We start from the raw sequence: 22,812 nt of genomic DNA, 5'->3' as shown, positions 1-22,812 counted from the left end.
TCTCCATTACCCATTTCCCTAGGGGATGGGGAGAGTGGGGCGTGAGACCCTGTTGGGAAGCTGTGAATGATATGGGGGGAATGAACAGTCCAGGAACAGATTAGCAATTTGAATCTGAAGGAGCTCAGGGGACTGACAATATCCCCTAAGGAAAGTCGTCCAGGCATCGCTGCAGTCCTCAGTCAGGTCTGAAATTAGAAAGTGGGATTTGGGTTGGGGGAAGGCAGCTGCATGCCCTTTGACCTCTGGTCTTCTGAGGAAATGGAAATTAGAGTCTCTACCCAGCATGTTTGGGCAGAAATAATGCAAAATTTTCCTTTAGGACAATCAGCATGCCCCAAATGCCATATTTGGGGGGTACCGTCTCTGTGCCCCAACACAGCTTTAGGGTCCCAGGCTAACTCCGTGCTCTGCAAAGTTGGACACGGACTGGAATCTTGCCCCCCAGCCAGTGCCCCTGTGACCTCAGGAAGCAGTTTAATCCCTCCGTCTTATTTCCACATCTATTAGATGGGCTGTGGGAATTAACTGAGGTGGCACATACGGACTGCGTGGCCCTCAGTGAGGGCTGGCCACCACTGGCGCCTGCTGTTTCAGTGGGGAGCCACATGTCCCTCGATGGTGCACAGTGAGGAGGACTGATGGACACATAGTTGGGGGGTGTGTTGCCTGGAGGAGGCCAGCGGGGCTCCACTGAGAGATGGGGTACCGGCTGTGCAAGAGGCTCGGGTTTTCAGCCATATGTTGGGCTGGGGCCGAGCCACCATTGGCGGGATGGTGAGCAGGCCATGGCAGCAGTCACACCCAGAGTGAAGGGTGTCAGGGAGGTGAGAGGAAGTTGGCGGGACTGGAGCGAGACTGGGGAGGTAGACCCGAGTCACGGGTCTTAGGAGTGGGGTTCCGGCAGAGGGAGACACCTTAGTTTCTCACTTGGGCAAATGCTTGGTTTTGAAGAACGAGGAGGGTCTGAGAATTCCCGTGGTCAGCCGCCGTGGTTTCCTGATGCCGGTGGGAAGCACGAACCCTCTCCAGTCAGTGATGAAGATAAGCTGGTGATGTTAGCGGCTCCAGCAGGTTAAGCACTGGCCCGACGAGTCCACAGGGACAAGAGGAGGACCACACGGTGCCACTGGCTGCATTATGGGAGAGAAGTGCCAGGCTGAAGGAAACTGGGCCCTCGTGTGAGCACTAATCACACCTGCCGGCTCCTCTAAAGGGAGGCTGCCTCTGTCTCCAGGGCGCTTTCTGTGCAGCCATCGTAAGACGTAGACCAGGGCAAGAGAGTTGGGCACTGTGCACACAGTGCGCAGAATCACGAGAAACCAGGGGTGACTCTTTCCTAGGATGCGCTTCTCAGGCCTCCTGGGCACTCCTGCCATGAGAGGCACACGAGGACTGCTCTGCACAGTGTCTCGCCCTCATCGCCATACCACCAGCACTGTTCTGCTGGCCTCACCGATCCATCTGACAAGTGGGTACTGAGATCAAGTCCATCCCTGTGTCACACAGCCCTGAATGTAACTGTCATTGTGGTCTTGACCTCAGTCAGCCTTCTGGATCCACCCAGCCCAGCAAATCCCATAAACCTTCAGGTTTTCCGCAGACCCCAGGTGGCTGTCTCCTCATGCTCCTGTTGCCTTTCCACCTGGCCGCAGGTGTCGGTGATCTGACGTAGCAGGATGAACTGACTATGCGACACCACCTTGACCCGCAAGGACGAAGCTGAGGGAAGTTCTGTCCCTGACGATGACATGGACAGTGGCCAAGGCAGATATGAATGCCTGGCATTGTTCACCTTACCTAAGGCCAGGGACACATTTCCTCCACCTGTTCTAAGATGTCACTTATCCATTGCTTCGTGGAGCTGCCGTGGGAATGTTGAATCAGCTGACTCTCCAGGAAGTTACCGAACACCCAAGGTGACTTCGTTCTGGAGAGCACGTCACAGTCCTCTGAGGGACACACGGTGCACGGGGTGTTTGTGGATACACCCAAAGCTCTCTCATGACCACCCTTGGTGTGGTGTCTGTGATCTCAGGACGGGAGCATGTCAGCACCTGGCTTCCACCGGCGTCCATTCCTGGGAGCACACGGGTGACTAGAGATAGGACCTGGCGATGACTCTCTCTCATCCTGGTTCTGTGGCCGTAGCTGTAAAACTGGCATCCTGTTACTGTAGCTGCGACTCCTCCTTCCCCCAAATACCCCAGGTTACATCAGATTTTCCATTTCGAAAGGTGAAGGGCAAGAAGGACATGAGTGATTTTCTAAGACTTGAAGACTCAGGTGTTGGCTGGTCACAGTGGCCCACATCTGTAATCCTAGCTACTCAGTAGGTGGAAATCAGGAGGATCACAGTTTGAGACCAATACAGGCAAAAAAAAAAAAAAAAATGAGACCCTATCTCAGAGAACAAGCTGGGCATATGGCATGTGACCTATAATCACTGCTATGTGGGAGGCATAGGTAGGAAGATCACAACCCAAGGCCAGCCCGAAAAAGAAGGAAAAAATAACGGGAGCAAAAAGGGATGGTGGTGTGGTTCACAAGGCTCTGAGTTCAAAACCCCAGTACCACCACCACCAAAAAAAGGGATCCATGATGTTCCCACTTTATCCCATGTGGATCACTGTAGAAGGACTGACAACGCAGTGCCCTCATGAGCATTTGTTATTCTTGAAGCCAGGGCCATGTCATTCAGTCAGCACACAAGACAGCTGAAGCAGATCCCCAGAGGCCAAATTCAGCTAGACTGTCACCTGGAGGGTCACCAACCAGGCAGTCTCAGGTTGCTATTAGAAGGAAGGAGGCCTCCTTTCCTGAGATTGTCAGTGTGGCGTCTTGAATTCTCAAAACTGTCTTGCATAACCCCCATCCTGTTCCTTCTTGGGGACCAAGGTGCCAAGCTTCCTGCTGAGCACCAGCAGGCAGCGAGGGAGAGAGAGCAGAAGACCCTGTGTAAGTTTGGAGAGGCCATCCCAGCCCCCACAGCCTTTGGACATCAGGACGTATGGAAGGTCTGCCCAGCATCTTGGGTTCTGTGATGAAGGTACGCCATCGTCAGCATGTGTGTGGCTACACAGCCGGACAGGGTCCACAGTGTCGCAAGCCATGGTGGTGTGGTCAGCACTGGGCTGAGGGCATGGAACAACAGCCTCATGGCTTTCGCCTTGAGGGTGAACAGCTCAAAGTGTCTTAGTAACTGATCAGTCAAGAACGGGCCGGGCACAGAGGGACGAGGTGGCCAGCTTGCGGTGGGAGTCACAGGCATGCTGTGCAGTGTGCATTGGGGACAGGGCAGGCTGCACTCTGTTCTCAGATTGAGGGGGACGTGTGTCATGCTGGGTCTGGTGTGATGATGGGGCCAGGCAGTGGTACAGCCCCAGTCAACAGCACAATCCCAGGTGGTCTTCTTAGAGGGTGGGTGGCTTTCAACACGTGAATCTGATGCTGACCCAGACGGTTCTGTCATCCACTATGACTTGTTTCCAGTGGCTCCGACCAGACCCACCTTTAATCTGCCCAGCTGAGCTAGCTAACAGCTAGCTCATTGCCAACAGGTACTCATAAGCCAGCAGAAATACAGCAGGGTCATCAAGGGAAGAACTGGAGGGCCGTGAGAGTGGCTGTGAGTCCTGCCCATGCACAGTGTGACCACGTCTCTGTTCAGTTCTGCAGAGCTGGCTCTGAGGCTGCAGGGACTCCACAGCCCAGTGGGTACCCCTTCCTTGCTAAGCTCAACCGTCAGTGAACCCAGCTGTGGGGAGTGGATTATGAGATGCCCGTGAGAACTTGACACAGGCACAGTTGTGCTCAGTGATCTTCAGGCTGAGTTTGGCATGGCCCCAGCTGCAGAAGGGGGCGAAGGCAAAATGCAGCTCAGCTGCTTTTCCTGAGTTGTTTAGGTTTTTCTTGTTACAGTGTTACACCCCTCCCTGAGAACTGTTGCTCCACCTCTTTGTTTACCACTGGATATAAAAGACTCTCTGAAGGAGGACACCAGGGTTTTTTGATGGGGACTGATGGGAGGTTTTTTGATGGGGGATTCTGATGGCTGGGTGTGGGCTGCTTGTGACGCTGCTGGCTGTGTGTCTGCACCAGAGCAGCTTTCTGCACCAAGAAACCTTATGCATGGGTTTTAGAAAAGCTAAGCTAGAGAAAAGCTAGAGAGAACATGGGACAGTGCAAGTCTGAGGAAAGAGACTTTAAAGAACAGAAAAGAAGAAAGACTTTAGAAGTCTGGTTTTAAAGAATAAGAGAAAAGCAAAATAAAAGAGGAGTTATTAGAGAAAAGAAGCAACGAGGCTGTTGTGCATCTCCATCCAAGTGCCCAGCACTCCTGGCCCCAGGTTTACGCATGTCTGTCTTCTATCGTTTGTCCTTTGCATCTCCAATCGCCCCCAGTTAGGTCAGTATAACAAGAGCTCATGAGAAAGCTCTCTACACCCAGCCCCCTGCATTTAGGGGGAAACTGAGTCAAGGGCCCTGGTCAGCCAGTGGTGCTGCTTCAAGCAATGTGTGGAAGGACTGAGTTTCCCCCAAAGGGAATACAAGGTAGTCCTGGGTTCAGTACAGCTGCATTCTAGAATCTGCTGTGACCCTTTCACAAGTGCCAGGCCCTTCCTGCCTCCTTGGTCCACCCCGGAGTGTGAAGATCAGACTTGAAGTCAGAGGCCTGTGTGGACCCAGCCTTCTGTTTTGAATGAGCACAACAGGTGGGCAACCTGGGAACCATGTCACGAAGGTGTGAGTCCAGATGGCACCAGGACAAGCTGTTTCCCTTTACCAAATTAGTAATCACAGAGATGGGGAATTTGGAGCAGGGGTCATTTGGGTTGTAGGGCCCCAAACGCACTATAGTCTACTCTTCCGATCAGGAGGCTCTTTTGTGGTACACGTGAAGTGTGTGAAGGAGTTCCAGTGTTGAAGCCACAAAAGCAGTGCATTGAATTGGAGAAGAGGCCCTGCCGCCTGTCACACTGGTTTCCCTGGACTCCTCCTGCACCTCATTGGATGGATCCAGGCATCACCTCCCACCTTGAGATCAGTGGAATTAGGACTGGGACACCTGTATCCAACAGCCATAAAATCTCCACCCAGTTCCCAGCATACCTGGAGAGCCTAGGCAGTTTTTGGTGCTCCTTGGGGACGGGGACACCTATCCTTCTGATCTTTCTCCATGTGCAGCCAAGGTCAGCAGGAGTGGAGGGAGAAAGCTGCTTCTGGCCAGCGTGCCCTGTGTTTGCACATTTGCTCTCTGGAACTGGTGGTGGCTGCAGATCAGGGCTTGGCCTCATGAACGTTTTCTGTTCATTCTGAGCTTACCCGGGGTCACCAGCTCCTCGCTGGTGTCCTGTTCAGCTCTGCAGCTGCATCTCAGTGCCCTAAAGTGGGGACTGAGGGGTCCTGCTGACCCGATGAGACCCCTTCTCTGCGTTCCTGGGGAACCTTGGCATAGTCAGGTTTGGCTGCCTGTTCACTTCTCTCATGGGTCAGCCTGGAAGGAAACCTTTGTTAATGGACCCTGGGGAACCTCGCCTCCTGGCCCACCAGGAACCACGTGGGAACATTCTCTCCTTTTCTAGAAGGCAGAGTCTCTGGGTGTCCCAGCCTCAGCACCCACAGGTCATGAGCTGTGCAGGATCTGAGGTCTACCTGCGGGAGGCTGAGGAGGGAGCCTGCCATAGTTCCACAAAGACACAAGACCCCTGGGCCAGAGGCGAAAGACAGCAGCATTGTGTGTGGGTCCTCTGAGCCCAGTCCTGAGGGCTGGGCTGCTCCGTGGGCCGTATCACGGAGAGAGACGCTGAGCTAAGGGCATGGAAGTGTTTATCGTGGGTGCCCTCTCTCCATCAGGAAGCACCATACCTTCTCTTATGGTCAGGCTGGGCCTGCTTTCAATACCTGTGAATAGAACTTACTTGGAAGTAAGCGTCTCGGCAGACAGTCCAGGAAAGACGAGACCATTAGGACGAGTGCTAATCCAGTGGGCTATGTCCTTGTCAAAAGTGGAAAGTTGGCACAAACACAGAGGAAGGCAGTGTGAGGGCACAGGACCAGATGTTACTGACCATCCACGGCCCCCACCAGAAGTGGGGAGAGGTCCGGGAGAGGGTGCTGACAGCCCCAGGGAGCCCGTGAACAAGGGAGCTGTTCACGCTTTGACTTCAGACTTTCAAGCCCAGAACTGTGCGAGGGTTGATTTCAGCTGTTGATGCTGCAATTTCAGTTTTTGGTACTTTATGGGCATCCCAGGAAAGCAGTCCATCTCCGGGGCTGCTAACGATACAGACATCCCTGAGAAAATCATCTCAGGAAAGGCGTCACTGAAGGAACGAGGGAGCACAGGGGCATTTTCTCCTGGCAGGGGGCCATGGGCTGCTGGGGACCTCTGAATAGGGCTCCAATTGAGGGAATGCTTCCTTTTGCCCTATAGGGTCACTGACCCATGTGAGGGAAGGGCCTCCGCCCTCCAGCCATGGGCAAAGTGTACCTGGACACAGCAAGGTGCAGCATACCTTCTTCCATGGGGGACAGAAACATTGCCACAAGAGTCCTCTGTACAGGAGTGGTGGCCGGCAGGAGATGCCCAGCAGGCAAGGGTGCTTCAGGGGCCCTGCCTCTGATGTGAGGCGGAGCACACCATGGTGCTTATCCTGGCAGCACAGCAGACGTTAAGGGTGGAGTCCTTGCTGAAATACAGACGCTCCTACACCCTTGTCCTCCCGAGATTCTGGGTGCCATGGAGATTATAACCTGGACTTTTTATATTTCTCTGGGAGCACCTGACAGTGCCCCAGGGGGGAGGTGCAGCCCCACGCCTGTGTCTCCATTTTCGCACCAGTTCTGTTATTCTGTAAAGCATTGGGCTTTACATTCCATTAACCTCCCCTCCCCCACCAGTGGACACCTTTGCCATGTGATTTCCTACAGGCAGCGTCCCAGCTTGTTCCTCTGGCTGTGGTTGCTCAGATGGATTATCTGGTGCTGACCACCTCTTCCTCCCTTCAGCAGGTTGAGGACCTGCGGCTGCACACCAGGGTGGTCAAGATGGGGCTCCAGCCACAACTTCATTCAACTGGCTTCTTTGTGGGTGGAGGTGATGTACAATGGGGTGACATCCCTGCCCTGCAGGCTCACTTTCTGAGGAACAACCAGATGAAGCAGACCCTGGCGTTCCCCAAATGCAAAGAGAAGGGTAGAGAGTTCGTTTTGGAAGAGTAGGATAGATGAGATCCTTGTTTTCTGTTTCTCCTTGTTTTTTGTGCATTAAAAATTAGGCCCCTACTGGAGGTGTGGCTCAAGCAGCAGAGTGCCTACATTGCAAGCATGAAGCTCTGAGTTCAAATCCTGGTTCTACCAAATAAACTAAATAAAAATTATAAAGATTAAAGGTGAAAATTTGGGGGTTGGGGATTTAGCTCAGTGGAAGAGCGCTTGCCTGGCAAGTGCAAGGCCCTGAGTTTGGTCCCCAGCACCGAAAAGAAAAAAAGGAACAACATAAAACAAAACAAAAAAACAAGGCAACTGCACACACACACGCAAAATAAGACAGACTTCTTGGTGAAGTCTCAGGAAGCAGAGATGAGGTGAGGCCAGTCCACCACCCACTCAGATGTGGAAGGTCACCTTGCACCGGGAATACCTGGACCCCGATGGAGCTGTGCTTGGACACTTCAAGGAGCAGAGGGGGCTGTGTAATGTCTGCCCTCACCCCGTGTGCTTTTGCTAACTCTGCACTGGCCCTCTTAAAAGTTCAAAGTGGTGGCTGAGACGATACCGAGTGCTCTGGCCCTTTCTGAAAGTTTGCAGTCCTGGCTGAAATGAATCTGATCTGCGCAGGCCAGTGTACAAGCCTGCTGTGGTTTATTTATGTGGATTGACAGGCTTTTTTGTTTCTCAAACAGGCCATCTGTAGGTGTTTTCTAGAGACTTGCATCTACTTTAATTACGAATTGAGCTTTCTCCCTGTTTTGTTTTGCAGCCTGGCCTTAAGCTGTGGCCTTCTTTTACGGAGCATTGTTACATGGGGTTAGCGCGGGGCACACTGTGTTTCTTTGCTATTCTGTGATCCTACCCTGGTACGAATGGCTATTTTATTTGCCCAGACCATAAATTAGAGCTCACTCCTCCTCCACGTCTTCCTGTGAGAACCGCCTCTCTGCTCTCTTCATGTCGGCCCCTCCCTGTCGCTCCAGAGCACCAGCAGGTAGAGTCCTTTAAATGAAGCAAGCACACATTGTATGCCTGTGGCTCGTTCTTATAAATAACGAGGTGTGGTGGGATACAGGGAGGCGTCGCCATGCTGCATCTGGAATAAGGGTGCCCACAGCCCTTTGCTCCTGACTTTTAGTTGCAAGTGCAGCTGAAGATAATGACATTCATCCTGGGGGTCAGCAAAGGCTGTGTCACCTCCACGTGGCAGGCAGGCTACAGACAGAGCGATGCTGGCTGCCAGTCCTGCAGAAGTCCTGGGCTAGCGTAGGCTGTGTGAACTTGGGCCCTCATGGGGAGGTGGCCCCTTTGTCACTGAGGTCATCTTGAACGTCTCTGCAGTGTTTGTCATTTTCTGTGAGTAGATTGTTTTACCTCTGCCAGGTTTTCCCCAAGCGTCTCCTGTGTCCTACTTTGTTGGTATTCATAAGTGGTGGTGTTTTAAAATTTCGGTCTCCAGTTCTCCAGGGCAGCTGCAGGTTGACGTGCCTTATCTGAAGGGCTGAGGGCTAGAAGTGTCTGGATTGGGGACTTTTTAGATCTGGAATATTTGCATAGATGCTACTGACTGAGCATCCCTTATATTAAAAACAAAACACAAAACGCAAAAAAAACCCAAATCCAAAGCTACAGGGTGAACCTTTTGCATGCTGGCGCACTAGACTCTGAATTTTCAGCTCAGGGACGCTTGCCCTGGATGTAGAAATGCAATCGGTGGTTTTCTATCCATCCCTTATCCCCCTATCTTGCTAAAGTCACTTCTTACTTCTGATGGTTTTGTGAGAAGGGTTCCAATACATTTTCTTCATGCACCAGGCCATGTAGATAAAAACAGCCTTTTCTCTTTTATCCTAATCTGGTTGTGTCTTCCTCATTTTTCTCATCTTGCTGAGGAAAAGCTGTGAGAGCGATGACCCTGTCTTGTCCTCGATCTTACGGGGACAGTTTCTGTCTCTCACCTGGTAGCACAGGGCTCTCCGTGGGCTTTCTGCCATGCACTCGGGCTGGGCAGGTCCCTTCCAGCCCTCCTTTGCTGAGCGCTCCCTCCTGAAGCCACGCAGGATTTTATGGAGCGCTTTTTCTGCATGTAGTGAAAGGATTGCATGGTTTGGGTTTGGTCTGTCGGGATGGTGATTGACACTGATTTTCAGATGCTAAGTCCACTTTCCTTCCTGGTATGACCACGCTTGGTCATGAGGGATTATCCTTTTCATGTTGGCTGGATTCAATTGCTAAAGTTTCATTTAGACTTTTTGTTGCATCTGTGTTCATGAAAGTCTGTGGTCTGTTTTCGTTTTAGTATCAAGGTCATTAATGTTGCCTTGTAAAATGAAAAGGTAGTTTCCATGTTTTCACTTTTCTGGAAAAATTAACAGAACAACTTCAGCTTTTATTTATTTATTTATCGTTTATTAATTGTACAAGGCAAGGGGTTCCATTGTGACATTTCTGTACATTTACTGTACTTGGTCACAGCAGCCCTCTCTCACCGTCCCCTCGTCCCCTTCCTCACTCCTTGCTTCCACATTTGAGAGAAGACTTGTAACCAGGGTGAACCCACCTTACCTTTTCCTGTTCACTTAATTTTCACCTATTTATGGTTTTTAAAGTGCATAAAGAATTTTATTGTGGTAAAATATAATAATGTAATATTTTATCATGTTAACCACTCACAACTGTGCATTTGTGTTAAACAAATTTGTTGTTTGGTCATCAGTATAATCTATACTCAAAACATTTTAGTCACCCTAACAAAAACCCAACTCCCCCCTCTCTTTAACCCCTGGTAGACCCTGTTCTACTTTCTGTCTCTTTTCTAGGATTTTTTACAGGTGGAATCACACAAGATGGCGCCTTCTATAAGGGGCTGTTACTGACCACAGTGGTTCATCCATGTTGTGTCATACGTGTGCCAGAATTCCCTTCCTTTTTATGGCTCGGTAATGTTCCGTTGTATGTCCACAGCACATCTTTTCTTTCTTCAGTTGATGAACAAATGAATGGGTTCTTTCCACGTTTTTCTGTTTGAAATAATGCTGCTATGAACATTAGTGCATAAATCTTGTTTGAGTGTCTGTTCCAAGTTCTTTTGGATTTCTGCCTGTCTGTATTTCACCTTTTGTGATCTTTTCTGCTATTAATCACTGTTGTCATCACATTACTGTTGCCATCTTCGTGGCCGTGGGTACTCGTCGACAACGTCATTTGGTTGTGTCCCCTTCACACTCAGTGCTGTGAGCATTTTTTTATGTGCTTTCTGGTCATTTGTGTGTCTTGTTTGGAGAAATGTCTGTTCAAGTTCTTTGCCTATTTTTGACATTGGTGATTTGTATAAAATGCATTTCTTATAGGCAGTTTCGAGTTGGGTCATGCTGAGCATGAAACATTGATTACATTTGTTTTCTTTTTGTTCCCTCTGTTCTCTGTTTTTTCTTATTTTCTGCCTCTTTTTTAGATTAGCAGGAGGCTCTTCGATTGCCATGTCTCCTTCCTTGGTTTGTAGTGCTCACTCTGTGTTGTGCTAATGGCTTGTTGTGTACGTCTTCATCTTTCGATGGCCGTATGAAGACCAGCGTTCTGTCACATTATACCCGCTCACGTAAGCACGGCACGGGTGACAACAGCCCCTCTGCTTTCTATGTTTTCTTCCACACGTGTCACCAAACCCCCACTCCCCTTTTCTGTTTAAACCATCAGTCCTGCCAGATTTAATGGAGATGGAGCCAAGTGTCCGTTCTTGTGATTGTCCTTTACACTTGTCCTCCTCCTCTGCAAACCTGTATCTTCACCTGGAATCCTCTGTCATTTTGTGTCAGGACGGGTCTCCTGTGTGTGCCTGCCTTTAGCTCTGTGTGTCTGAAAAGCCCTCGTTTTCCACACTTTCACGGGCCATGTGACTCCAGCTGGCTGTTTTTCCTTTCAGTCCGGAAGACGCTCCTCCATTGTTTGCCAGCTCTCACCAGAAACCTGCCACCACCCCGAAGTTTGTTTTCTGGGTGTCACATTCCTGTTTTTACCCCTCTGTCTGCTTTAAAGACTTGTCTCCTCGTCGTGGTTATGATACATCTAATGCCATTTTCTTCATGATCCTTGTGCTTTCATTGAATTTCTTGAGTCCATGAGTTTATAGTTTTCATCAAATTTGGATAACTTTTGGCCAAAAATTTGAATGATTTGACGGCTTATCCCATTTTTTAGAGACTCAAAATACATATGTGTCTATATTAGACTCTTGAAGCTCTTGCATAAGTTGCTGAGCTGTCATCAGAGACGGCAGGCTGTGGGGTTGGATGTTCACTTCTCAGCCTCCATCTGATGATTCCCTGGAGACCAGAGTACTTAGAAACGCTGCCCAGAAACATCTTTGAAGGATTCTGAATTTGTGATGCTCATGCATTTTTGATCGTCTCCTCCCTTGCTGTAGTCCAGGATACCGGGAGAGGTGTGGGACGCTGAGGCTGTTTGAGCAGTTGCCATCTTCTGGCCAGCGGTTGGGTTGGTTGTGCACCTGCAGGAGGTGTGCAGTGCCCTAGTGTAAATCCTTCCTGCACGGCCATCTCCCAGTTCCTCCCCAGAGGTGCATGTGGGAATGAATGCACACGCCCCTCTGACTCTTTCCCACTCTAGGGCTTTTCCTGAGGAAACCATTCAAAACAGGCGAGTGGTTGGGTGTCACCGCTCACACCTGTAATCTTAGCTACTTGGGAGGCGGAGACAGGGAGGATCATAGCCCAGGCAAATAGTTCTCAAGACCCCATCTCAATCCGTGGCTGGGCACAGTGGTGCATACCTGTCATCCCAGCTGTGCAGGGAAGCTCAAACAGGAGTGTCGAGGTCCAGGCTGACCCCAGCATAAAGCAAGACCTTATCTCAGAAATTACCAATGCAAAAATGGCTGGCGGAGGGTCTCAAGTGGCACAGCACAGGGCTTAGCAAGCACAAGAGCCTAAATTTAAATTAAAAAAAAATCAAACAACAGCAGCAATCAGGAGCCAGATCTCCTATGGCTGATTCTTTTAAGTAAAGCACCCCGAGATAGTGTGCTGTCACACCATAACCCCTCATCCACGTTCTCAGGGTAGACATTCCTCTTCCACCAGGGCAGGCAGGGAGCAGCAAGACGAAGAGGAGGATGATGGCTGCTGCTTGTGTAGCTGAGAGCTTATTTGTGGTGGAGTGGCCCTGTTGTGTTGGAAATCCTGATGGTCACCCCCTCAGGGTGTCCCAGGATGGCGCTGGGCTACAGAGCTTATTTGCACTGAACCTTCAGTCATCTCTGGAGAGACAGCCATCATACCCACCCTGGGCTGCAGCCCCGAGAGGCCTCCCAGCTATGGGAGTCAGCGTGGCCCAAGGTTCTCAGGACCACGGTGGCCTTCCCAGTGCTGAATGTCACCTCCCCTCAGAGCTCACGTTGAAACTCTAGCCCCCAGCATGGCTGCACCTAGAGATGAGGCCTCTGAGGAAGTCATCCAAGTTAGGTGAGGTCACGAGGGTGGGGTCCTGGCCTGACAGGATTAGTGGCTCGCTCTCCATGGGTGCACAAAGAAGAGGCTGTGTGAGGACATAGCCGGAAGGTCATAGCTATAGCCGGAAGAGGGTCCTCTCCAGGATCTGAATTGCCCAGCACCTCAGTCTCAGATTTCCAGCTTCCAGAGCTGTGCACAGACACATTTCTGTTATTTCAGTTCCCCATCCGTGGTGTGTGCTGCACCCACACTCACTGTTCCTCTGTTTACGCAGACTGGAGGTCTGGGCCTCCATCCTGAAGGAGGCAACTGCTCCCTCCTGGGTCACGGCCTCTTTGGGGGTGCTGGGGGACGGTCCCTGGCACTTGGGGCTGGGGCAGGAGCACCCATGGGATGCATGTGGTTCCAGTTTGAAGGTTGAAATCAGGCCGGCCCCACTGCACACTCTGGCCTCCTCAGACAGCCTTCATAATATATGATTGAAAACTGGCGAGACCCAAATAAGGCTGAATTTCTTTGCTGTGATGGACACTGCACTGGTGTCCACCATTGGGTGAAAAGTAGCGGTTGTTGGAAATTATGTCCTCCTAGGTGAATCTGCCTCATTTTCTGTGGTGCAAAATTGTGCCTGTGTTATAATGTAGCTTTTCTCATGTTCCACGGGGGTGGACTCTCAATGGTTAAAACTTTAACACGTTCCAAGTTTATAGAATTTGGATGTAGGGGCTGGCAGTGTGGCTCAAGCGGTAAGAACACCTGTGTAGCAAGCCTGAGGCCCTGAGTTCAAATCCCAGTGCTGCCAAAACAAAAAAAAAAAATCTGAAGACAGAATTTGGATGCATTTACAAAAAAATGTAAATTAAGCCAAACTTAACATTAAACACTTGTCATGATTCCAAAAACCGTATGTATTTCAGTATTTCAGTGTTTTGCCTGTTGAAAGGCAAAATACAAATGATAGTTAATGAACATTGTATTAGCAAATGGAAATAAATTGGCCATGTTTAAATTTAGTGTTCGGAAAATCTAATCTCATGAAATATTTTCATGAACATAAAATGAATCTCAGTTTTGCAACTCAGGCAAAGAATCGATATCTGGTTTCCTGTGTATTCTGTCTAGACTTACATCCAGGAACATTTTGGAGTCACATGGATTGTTTAATATTGTGAAGTAAATTAAATTTAAAGTAAGTTAAAACGCAGACCAGGCGTGAAGAGCACTGAGCAGACAAAGCTAGCGAGGCCCCCGTGATCTTGACCTTGCTGGTTTTGCAAACCTAAGTGAAACTTACCTTGAGCTATTTCTTGTAAACACCTGTGGTAAGGGAAGGAACGACAAGCTCCCTCAGCCAGAAGCTGCCAGCTCACTCAGGGTTGCACAAACTCGGGACTCCACGAGACCCACCAGATGTGGCAGTCACAGAATGGTGGCCACTGAGTCTGGTCTTTGCCCTTGTGTTCACCAGGGAACACTTCCCCTTTTGTCTCGAGGTGGAGCCTGAACTTCCTTCCCTGTGGCTCTTCCTCTTAACATGAACTCTTTCAAATTTGATTGTGTCTCGGTTTCCCTTTTAACACCAGTGTCAAATGGTCCCCGGATGCCATGGGCCATTGTGGTGGATATTGAATATTTCTCGAACCATGGAGTGGAAAGTAAGAAAAGCCATGGTTTGAGGTCCAGGGGATGTTAGATCATTAAGGCAAGAACTCATCACACTCTTGATACTTGAAAGTAATATCTGAGCACTTAATTATAGTCATTCCTCCATGTCCACAGGGGATGGTTCCAGAACCCCTGAGGGCACCAAAGTCCGTGGATGCTCAGGTCATGCCTCTAAAATGGCAGAGACACATCTTCCCCCAAACTTAATCATCTGCAGATGACTTAGCATCCTGACCCGATGTAAATGTGGTGTACGGGAATAATGATAGGGAAGAAGTCTGCGTGTTCAGTACACATGCAATTTTCCCCCAAATGTTTTCCATCTGAGGTTGGCGAAATCTGTGTCTGTGGAACCCAGGCTTGGTAGGGAGGCTGATTATAGTTGGCCCATGTCTTACCTAGGAACTCCACTGCTCAGCTTTCCCTGCCCATGGGACGTCTGCTCTCTGTCTGTCTGTCTGTGTTCCTCTGGGATCTTCAAGGCACTGGCCACAGGCTGCTGTGTGCAGTCTCCTTATCGAGGATGAATAATACGGGGTAGTAAAGGGATTGAATTTGATGAAGGTACATTATATGCTAAATGGAAAGATGAGAGGAAAATCCTGTCGTATAATTAATATACACTAATAGAATATTTTTTAAAAGAATGCATGGGGTGTGAAACCTCAGACTGTCCTCGTTGGCAGGAGCCTTCTCTATGGAAAGGGTAGATCCCAGGCGAGCTGGCATGGGTGCTAGTTTGTGGTGCTCCAGCCCCCAGAGATGTGTTCACTCACACTCATCCTCTGTGCACCACTGGAAAAGGTAGGGTGGCCGTCTGCTGGAGTCCCACAGAGGATGGACAGAAGATGGCTCCCGACAGAGGGCTCGTGGGTAATGCTCCATGACTGTGGCCTGGTCTGGTCCAGGGCAGTGCGTGGTTGGATTGTGAAGGAGGCTTGAGGATAAGGTTCAACCGCGCTCCTGAGAAAAAGATGAGAGTGTAAAAGTTGGCCCATGGAGGACATCTGAAGGTCACTGATTCCCAGATCCCAAGGCAGCCTCCTGCATCTGATTCTCAGAATGGCGTGGAAGCTCAGGTGTGGACAGGAACCCTGGACAGACAGTGCATAGGACAGGAAGGAGGGCAGTGTCTGGAGCAGGCATCTCACAGTAGGCCTTGGCTGTGTAGGGGGAAGTCAGGGCTGGCCTCAGGCTGCCCACACTTCGCTAGTCATGCCACATGCTCCAGGAGGTTGTTGAGCTGGGCTATGGACAGACGATCCTGTCCTGGAAACCTGATAACCAAGGACTAGCACACCCAGGGTCACCTCAGGGGAGCCTGCAGGACATTCCCATGCTGCAGAGGTGAGCGCTGTCGCTTTCAACTTCTCAGACCTAAAGGGACTCCAGCAACATTCTCTTGGAAGAAAACAAGACTAGAAGGTTGACATTCAGGTTGCAAAGGAGAGAGGGTTCCCAGAAACGTCGGAATAATAGGAATTAAACAAGCCCATCCCCAGCTTAAATATAGTCATTACCAGTGATGGCAGAACAGGTAGCCGCAGTCCCACCCAAGCACGGTCAGTGCTGTGCCCAAGCAGTCAGGGGGGCACTCGGGGACCAGAAGCTTCCTTCAGACTTGGTGTCCCACAGGGGATCCTCCCACCATTGTGTCCCCAGATGTCTGCGGCTGGCCTTTGGAACATTGGGTACTGCACCAGGATCTGTTGAGAGTCCCGAGGCTTGCTTTGAATTTTTTTATGTATTTTGGTGACATATGTGTCAAAATCTTAAAATCTCAGTGACATATTTCTTCTCAGCCAAGGTCAGAGTTCTGTGATTTTACTGTGTGATGTGCCCAGGTCCCAGACTCAGTGATCTAACTTGGCTCTGGTCACCTGTAGTTTAGAAGGCATGCCAACTCTTGCCTGGACCTGTAGACCATGGCTGTAACATAAGGGTTCCTGTCGTGGGTGACCCTGTGGGCAGCTACTCAGTGTGGGGTCTCAGCCCCGTTGGTCACGTGTGGCTGGTCTAGGGTTGGATATGGTCCCAGAGTAGAGCCCAGGAAGGTCTCCTCCTTCTCTGTCCTGGCCAAGGTTAAATGCCAGAGAACCTTAGCCAGAGCAGGACTGCTGAAACGCATATGGTGCTCAGTGTTGGAAGAATGGTGGACCCCAGCCCTGCACCACGTAGCGGGATTTTAGGAGTGTGGCTTGCACTTGACAGTGACATTCACGTACATCTGGTAGCCGTTGCCAGAGAGCTCTCATAAGTATGGTGTCTGTCATCGACAGCATGACCTTTCCTACCCCGGGCCTCCACATCAGTGTGCGTGGCATGGATTGGCTTGTGCTCACTGCCCTGTAATCTCATTTGCTGTGAACGTGACACTCTTTACTTACATCCTGCCTGTGGCATTGGGCTGTTATAGCTTGCTGGGTTAATTCACTGTGTGTGCAGGAGGCCTGGGATGCCCAGTAGAAGAGGCGGAACTGCTGCAGGGCAGACTCAGTGGGTGTAAGAAGAGGCCACTGCCAAGCTGCCCACCCGGTCTGAGCTTACTGTGTGGCAGTGGACGGGTCTTGAAGGCCTTTCCCCTTGTATCTAAATACAAACTCTTTAAATAAGGCCATCTGCAAGCCTACCTTTCAATTCTGCAGAAACTGAGGTCTACAGAGAGCCATTGTCTCAGGATAGATGCATCCCAGGAGGCCCAGCTGCTGAGAGGGACAGTGATCTTAAGGTCAAGGCTGGGATTGACATAACCCAGCAGGAGTTTAGGAACAAAATGGCATAGGGTTGACTGGTTTGCCCCAACCTGATGTTCCTGCATGCCTTTTCTTTTTGGCAATGCTGGACTTCAAATTTAGCGCCTTGAGCTTGCTGACTTGCTAGACAGGTGCTCTGCCACTTGAGCCAGACCCTCCAGCCCTTTTGTGCTTTAGTTACTTTTTATGTAGGGTCTTGCATTTTTGCCCAGGGCTGGACTCTAACTATGATCCTCCAATATCCACCTGCTGAGTAGTTGGGATTACAGGCATGAGGCACCATGCCCAGCCCCTGTGTGTGCCTTTGTAGAAGGCAAGCATACCAGCTTGGACTGTTATAACAAAATACCACAGACGGGACAGCTTAAAAAACAGAAATGCGTTTTCACATGGTTCTGGAGACCAGAAGTCTGAGATCAGTGTTGGTGATTTATTTCCCGGTGATGACTCTGCTCGCTACCTGCTTACTGTGTCTCACATGGAGACACTGGTCTCTCTTGTAAGGACACCAGTCCTGTTGGATTAGAACTCACCGTTATTATCATTTAACCTTGATCAGTCCTCAATGTCCTATCTCTCATTGAGATAGGACACACATTGGAGTTAGGGCTTTGCCTATGAATTTTTTTTTTGTGGGGGGGCACAGTTTGGTCTGTTGCATTGAGACTGCAAGGACCATATGCACAGGACAGTGTCCCTAAGAGCCTCAGCACAGCCTCCCTTTGTGCTCCCTCGTATCCCTGGAGTCTCTGAGATGTGATCCTATGGGGACTAGCCTCCTGGACATCTTCCACCGTAGTCTTCGACATTCTATACCCATTTGAGGGCTGAGCTCTTTCCCTTTGTGCTGCAGGGACCCCCCTAGACCCTCCACCCCGCTCCACCCTGCTGCAGTGGCCTCTTGGGTCTTCTTGTCATGTACAATGGAAGTTTTAGCATCCCTGACCTTGTCAGGCTTCTTCATGTCTGGGCTCACAGCCTTGCTGAGAGAAGGGTGTTCTCCTCCCCTTGGCTTATCTGCAAATAGTGATTTAGGGTATTTGTGCAGGCTGCATAATGACCCCCTCCACATCAGACCCTAATTCTTGAGGCCTTATATAGCAAGAAGAGCTTTGCAGGTGTAATGAGACTCTTCAGATGGGCCTCATTTTAGGTGGTCCAGGTGGACTCGATGTAAATGCAGCATCTTAATTAAGAAGACAGAGGTTGGACTACAGCACAAGAGGTGGAGATGGGAGGGGCTGCGTCTGGGTGGACTTTGTCCACCCTTCTGGGGTTTGTAGGGCTGGATCAGAGACTGCTGTTGCTGAAATTTCCAGGGGGGTACAGCCCGTGCCCTGGTCAGGGCCCCATGTGCTCCATTTCCTTTACAGTTGACATGTTGCATGGGTACAGGGAGAGAAAGATGGATTAAGTCAACACTAAGAAACAAGTCTGCCTTTCTCTGGGCTTCCTGGCTGGCCTTTCCACCTGGTTGGGTCTGGAATGACCAGGGGCCTGGTCTTTCCTCCCTCACTCTCTGCACAGTGTCTGTGTCTCTCAAAATGGTGATTTTCAAAAACATGGCAGCAGAACCTAGATTGCTCCAGCATTGGATTCTATTCCACAGGTTCCTGCAGAGGCTGCCCTCAATGCTGTGACCATGACCTTGATCTTGACCTGGGTTTAGATGTCTGAATAAAGCCCCAAAGCAGCATTTGGTGTGTGGGGAAGTCTCACTGCATTGAAGATGAGCAAATTTTATACTTTTGAATGCACAAAATACATCTGTAGTCCCCAAATCTCTCCCCAACCCTTGGAGATATCCTTTGAATGAATGTCTTTCATATTTTAAACCAGAGTACACTGATGGGACCCCTGCAGGTTTGTGGGTGACCTCCAAAGGGTTTGCAACCTGGGCCATGAGGTTTTTGTCTCTTTGGGGCTTTTAGGGGTGGGGACATCTTTCATCCCAGGTCAACTTTCATGTGTGCATGATGGCTGAAGAGCCCAAGTAAGAAAATCTATTGGGACCGTTAGGGGACTAATGAGCCAGTTTAAGATTTTATGTTTTTTGGAGCAATTTAGCAGCAAAATACCAAGTCTGTGGAAATTGCTTCACTGTGGTTATTTTCTTTTCTCCTTATTAATAGCTATCCCAGGAGAGCTGATGCAAGAGGCACATACTAAACCATTGAACTTCATCGACCCGGGATTTTATAGGTCAGTGTTCTCCCCTGAGAGAATAGGTAAATGGGACCTTTTGTCCTCTGCCCCAGGCTGGCTTTTCCTAGGGAAGCCAGCTTTGCGGGGGGTCCTTTTGGTCTTTGCTGTCTGTTCCTCCCTTGCAGCCTGGTCCTGGAGGGGGGTGGTCAAAGAACCAGATCCAGCCCCCACAGTGCTACCAACACGCAAGTTACCCAGTGCCGTTGGAATGTCAGGTGAACAATGAATGGCTGTTGGGCATAAGTATGCCTCTGCAATTGCGTGGGACATACTTAGAGTAAAATTTATTGGTTGCTTATCTGCAATGCAAATGTGGCTGGCGCCCTCTGTTCTACTTGGCCACCCTAGCCTGGAGTTAATCATTAAATGTTTGCTGGGCTCCTCAGTCATGTGTCCACTGTTCCCACACACTGCTAATCGGGTTATTCAAGCCCCTTGTTAGGGTCAGGAGCCTTGGGGTCAGGCCTTGAGATCCAGGACTTTCCTGCAGAGAACCAGGGTGACCTGGTGCAGCCTTTGCTTCTCTCTGTTCACCCCACTTTCAGACCTGGCTGCTGGGGCTCTTCTGCTCTGAGGATTGGTACCAGATGTGCTCATTCGCAGCTATCTCCCCAAAGCTAGCATGAGGGGTTATAGTGGCATATCCTCGTGGCCCAGGGGTTCTGCTGGCTGAGGTGGGGGCTGAGGAACTCAAGGACTTTCCCTGCCATTCTTCCTGCTTTGGGCTATCCATTTTGTCCCTAGAGCCTGGCTGTGATTTTAGTTTGACATAGACATCCTCACCACCCCTTTTACTGGATAAAGAAGACCCAGAGGTTACCCACACTTCACAGTTTGGTCCTATGACACCTTGGGTCACCAGCCAGAGGCCCCTGGGCCCAGTTGTGTACATGTGTGGCCTGCAAAATGAGCCTTAAAAACCAGTGCCCTTCTAACATTGATGTGTATCACATTTCTGCCCAAACCTGACCTAAGATGTACCTGTAGGTCTAGGGACACTGGGCCCGTGTTCCCATATGCCAGTGGTGGCTGGACCTGAAACACCACTGACACTCTGCTACCTCTCCTCCTGCCGTGTTCTGCTGTCTCCCGAGGGCTCCTGTCCAGCATGTGTTCAGTGAGGGTCCACTATGTCTCAGACAATATGCAGAACGTGAGTGACAAGTAAAACACATCGAAGTCCCAGTGGTCAATGCCCTGTGGCCTCAGTGTGGAGACCAGAAATGTCATATTAAGTAGGTGAATGTAAGAGAGCATGGCAGAGCCAAGGAAGGGCCTGGAGGAGACCAGCTGAGTGGGAAGCAGATGGAGAGGGGCCAGCTTTTGTTTTTGTTTTTGTTTTCTTCCCCAATCAGTTTGATGCAGTTTGGGGCATCTTTGAGACGCTTCCTACACTCACTGGGGGACTGGAGTGTCTCACCTGCTTTTGCACATGGGCAACAGGGACGGGGCTAGGTGGGCTCTTGAGGAGCTCTCATTCCTGTTTCCGGGGCTAACGTGGAGATTGCCTTGCAGCCTGCTGCATGCTTTCCACAGTGCTGTAGGCTCGTGTGAAAAGGCTAGCACTCACCTGCGTGGGAAGAGCTGGAAGGACACTAGAGTCCATCACAGTGGCCACTTGTCCTTCACCGTGGACCTTAGTGCCCAGGGACTTGGCACAGTCATGCTCCATCAGCCTACTGACCCTTGTCTGTGCATGCACCCCTCCCAGCCGTGCCCTCACAGTGGACCCTGCTGGGGTTGGCAGTAACACAGGCTCAGCAGGGAGGGGACAGAGACAGCTCTTGAGTGGAACCAAAGCCACATGGAGCTGACCTGCTGCCTGCCAGTGCAGAAAGACACCACAAACCACTACGAGGTGGAACAAGAAGACCTGAGCCTCCTCAAAGGATATTTTGCTGCTTTCCCCCCCTGTATATTAGAAACAAGTTTTTCTGCAGATGCTGGAGACAGATGATGGGCATCCCCAGAGCCCCGGGAGGTCTCAGAGCGCAGTCACGTGAAACAAGGATGCACAGCCAGAGCGCCTGGAGTCGGGGCTGGCTGTGTGCCTGCACTGACACCTGCTGGGCCCCCAGGAACAGACCTTGTTCTCTGCCAACCCTGAGCGTTGGGGAGGGGGAAAAAAAGGACACCCTATGAGTCATGAGCTTTGCATACCATGGACAACGGCACATGGGCTGCAGAAGGAGCCATTGCTGGAGACTGAAGCCGCCCTCCTCCCTTCGAGACTGTGCTTGTATCACTAGTGCACATGATGAGTGCACTAGAGAGAGTCTAGGTAGAAGTACAAGCTACCATCTTGGTGCATCTCCATACTGTACCACTGTCAGCCATTATTTATCTTGAATTAGAAGAGTCTTGTATCCCTCCCTCCCTCCCTCCCTCTCTCTTCCCTCCCTCCCTCTCTCTTCCCTCCCTTCCTCTACCGTGTATCAGTGCGTTCATGTACACAATGATCCACCCAGCCACCTATGTACCTATTCATTATTCACACACCCATCCGTGTGTCCATCTCCTATCCAATCATCCATCCATACACCTGTCACATCCATGCACCAGCTCAGCCATTGAAGTCCCATCCATCCATCCATCCACCCATCTACCCATGTGTTATCAGTCCACCACCTTTCCTCATTCCCTCCTCTCCTTCCTTCCCTTTTATCCCTCCCTCCCTTCTTTCCTTTTCTCCCTCCTTCCTTCCAAAGGGAGGAGAAACTTTTCCCCATCACTCTGCCTGCAGCTTTGTAAATTGAACCAACAGAAAACACACTAAAAATGGAAATCGGGTGATTCACACAGGCAGCTCACATGATGAGAGGAGCCCCAGGGGAGAGTAGCTCAGAGGATCAGGAAGCTGGGTGCAGTGGTTCACACCTGTAATCTGGCTACGTGGGAGGCAGAGATCACGTGATCATGGCTCTAGGCCAGTCTGACAAAAAGTTAGTGAGATCTCATCTCAACCAACAAGCTGCGCAGTGGTGGCTTGTACCACTGAGGTCCCAGCTACTGGGAGGCTGTAGGTAAGAGGATCGTGGTCTGTGGCCGATCCTGGGCAAAACTGTTTCAGGAAGGCTCAGACAGAGACAGGGCACCAAAGCTTTCGGGAAGCAAGTTTATTAAGCAGGCCAGCAGTGACAAAGTGGACTCAGTGCAAAGACTGAGTCCCGAGAACAAAGGGGGCGTTCCTTATAAACCATTCAGAGCAGGTTACAGAAATGGGGGGGTGGTGCACAGCTTGTCACATACATAGTCACATGTCGAATCATTGGCAGCTTTAACCTCTGGGGTGAGGTGACCCTTCTCCGGTCTCACCCCGGGTGACATTCCCCAAATCCAGTTTTCCTTTGTTTCACTGTGGCACTCATTATCTCCCTTCCCCTTGACCCCACCTGCCTTCCTGCCACAGGTTCCCCCTTTGATGCTTGTACCCTCTTCTGCGTGAAAGAGCCTCATCTTGACCTAGGGGTTTATAGTTCCACACCGTCATTCCATGAGCAGCTGTC

General features: G+C 50.4%; 1 protein-coding gene across 3 annotated transcripts in view; it reads left to right on the top strand.

The window, feature by feature from the left end:
* Window positions 1–22,812, top strand: part of Shank2 (SH3 and multiple ankyrin repeat domains 2) — a 505,735-nt gene that overhangs the window by 45,962 nt on the left and 436,961 nt on the right. For all 3 annotated transcript variants that reach the window (XM_074050929.1, XM_074050919.1, XM_074050915.1), the window contains one exon: window positions 19,234–19,303. In XM_074050929.1, the coding sequence (XP_073907030.1) occupies window positions 19,251–19,303 (53 nt within the window). In that variant the 5' untranslated portion in view covers window positions 19,234–19,250. The remainder of the gene's footprint in view (window positions 1–19,233; window positions 19,304–22,812) is intronic.

The sequence above is a fragment of the Castor canadensis genome, chromosome 1 (genome assembly GCF_047511655.1).
Source record: "Castor canadensis chromosome 1, mCasCan1.hap1v2, whole genome shotgun sequence".
Lineage (NCBI taxonomy): Eukaryota > Metazoa > Chordata > Mammalia > Rodentia > Castoridae > Castor > Castor canadensis.
The sequence above is the reverse complement of the archived record's forward strand: the minus strand, read 5'-3'. Positions and strand labels throughout refer to the sequence as shown.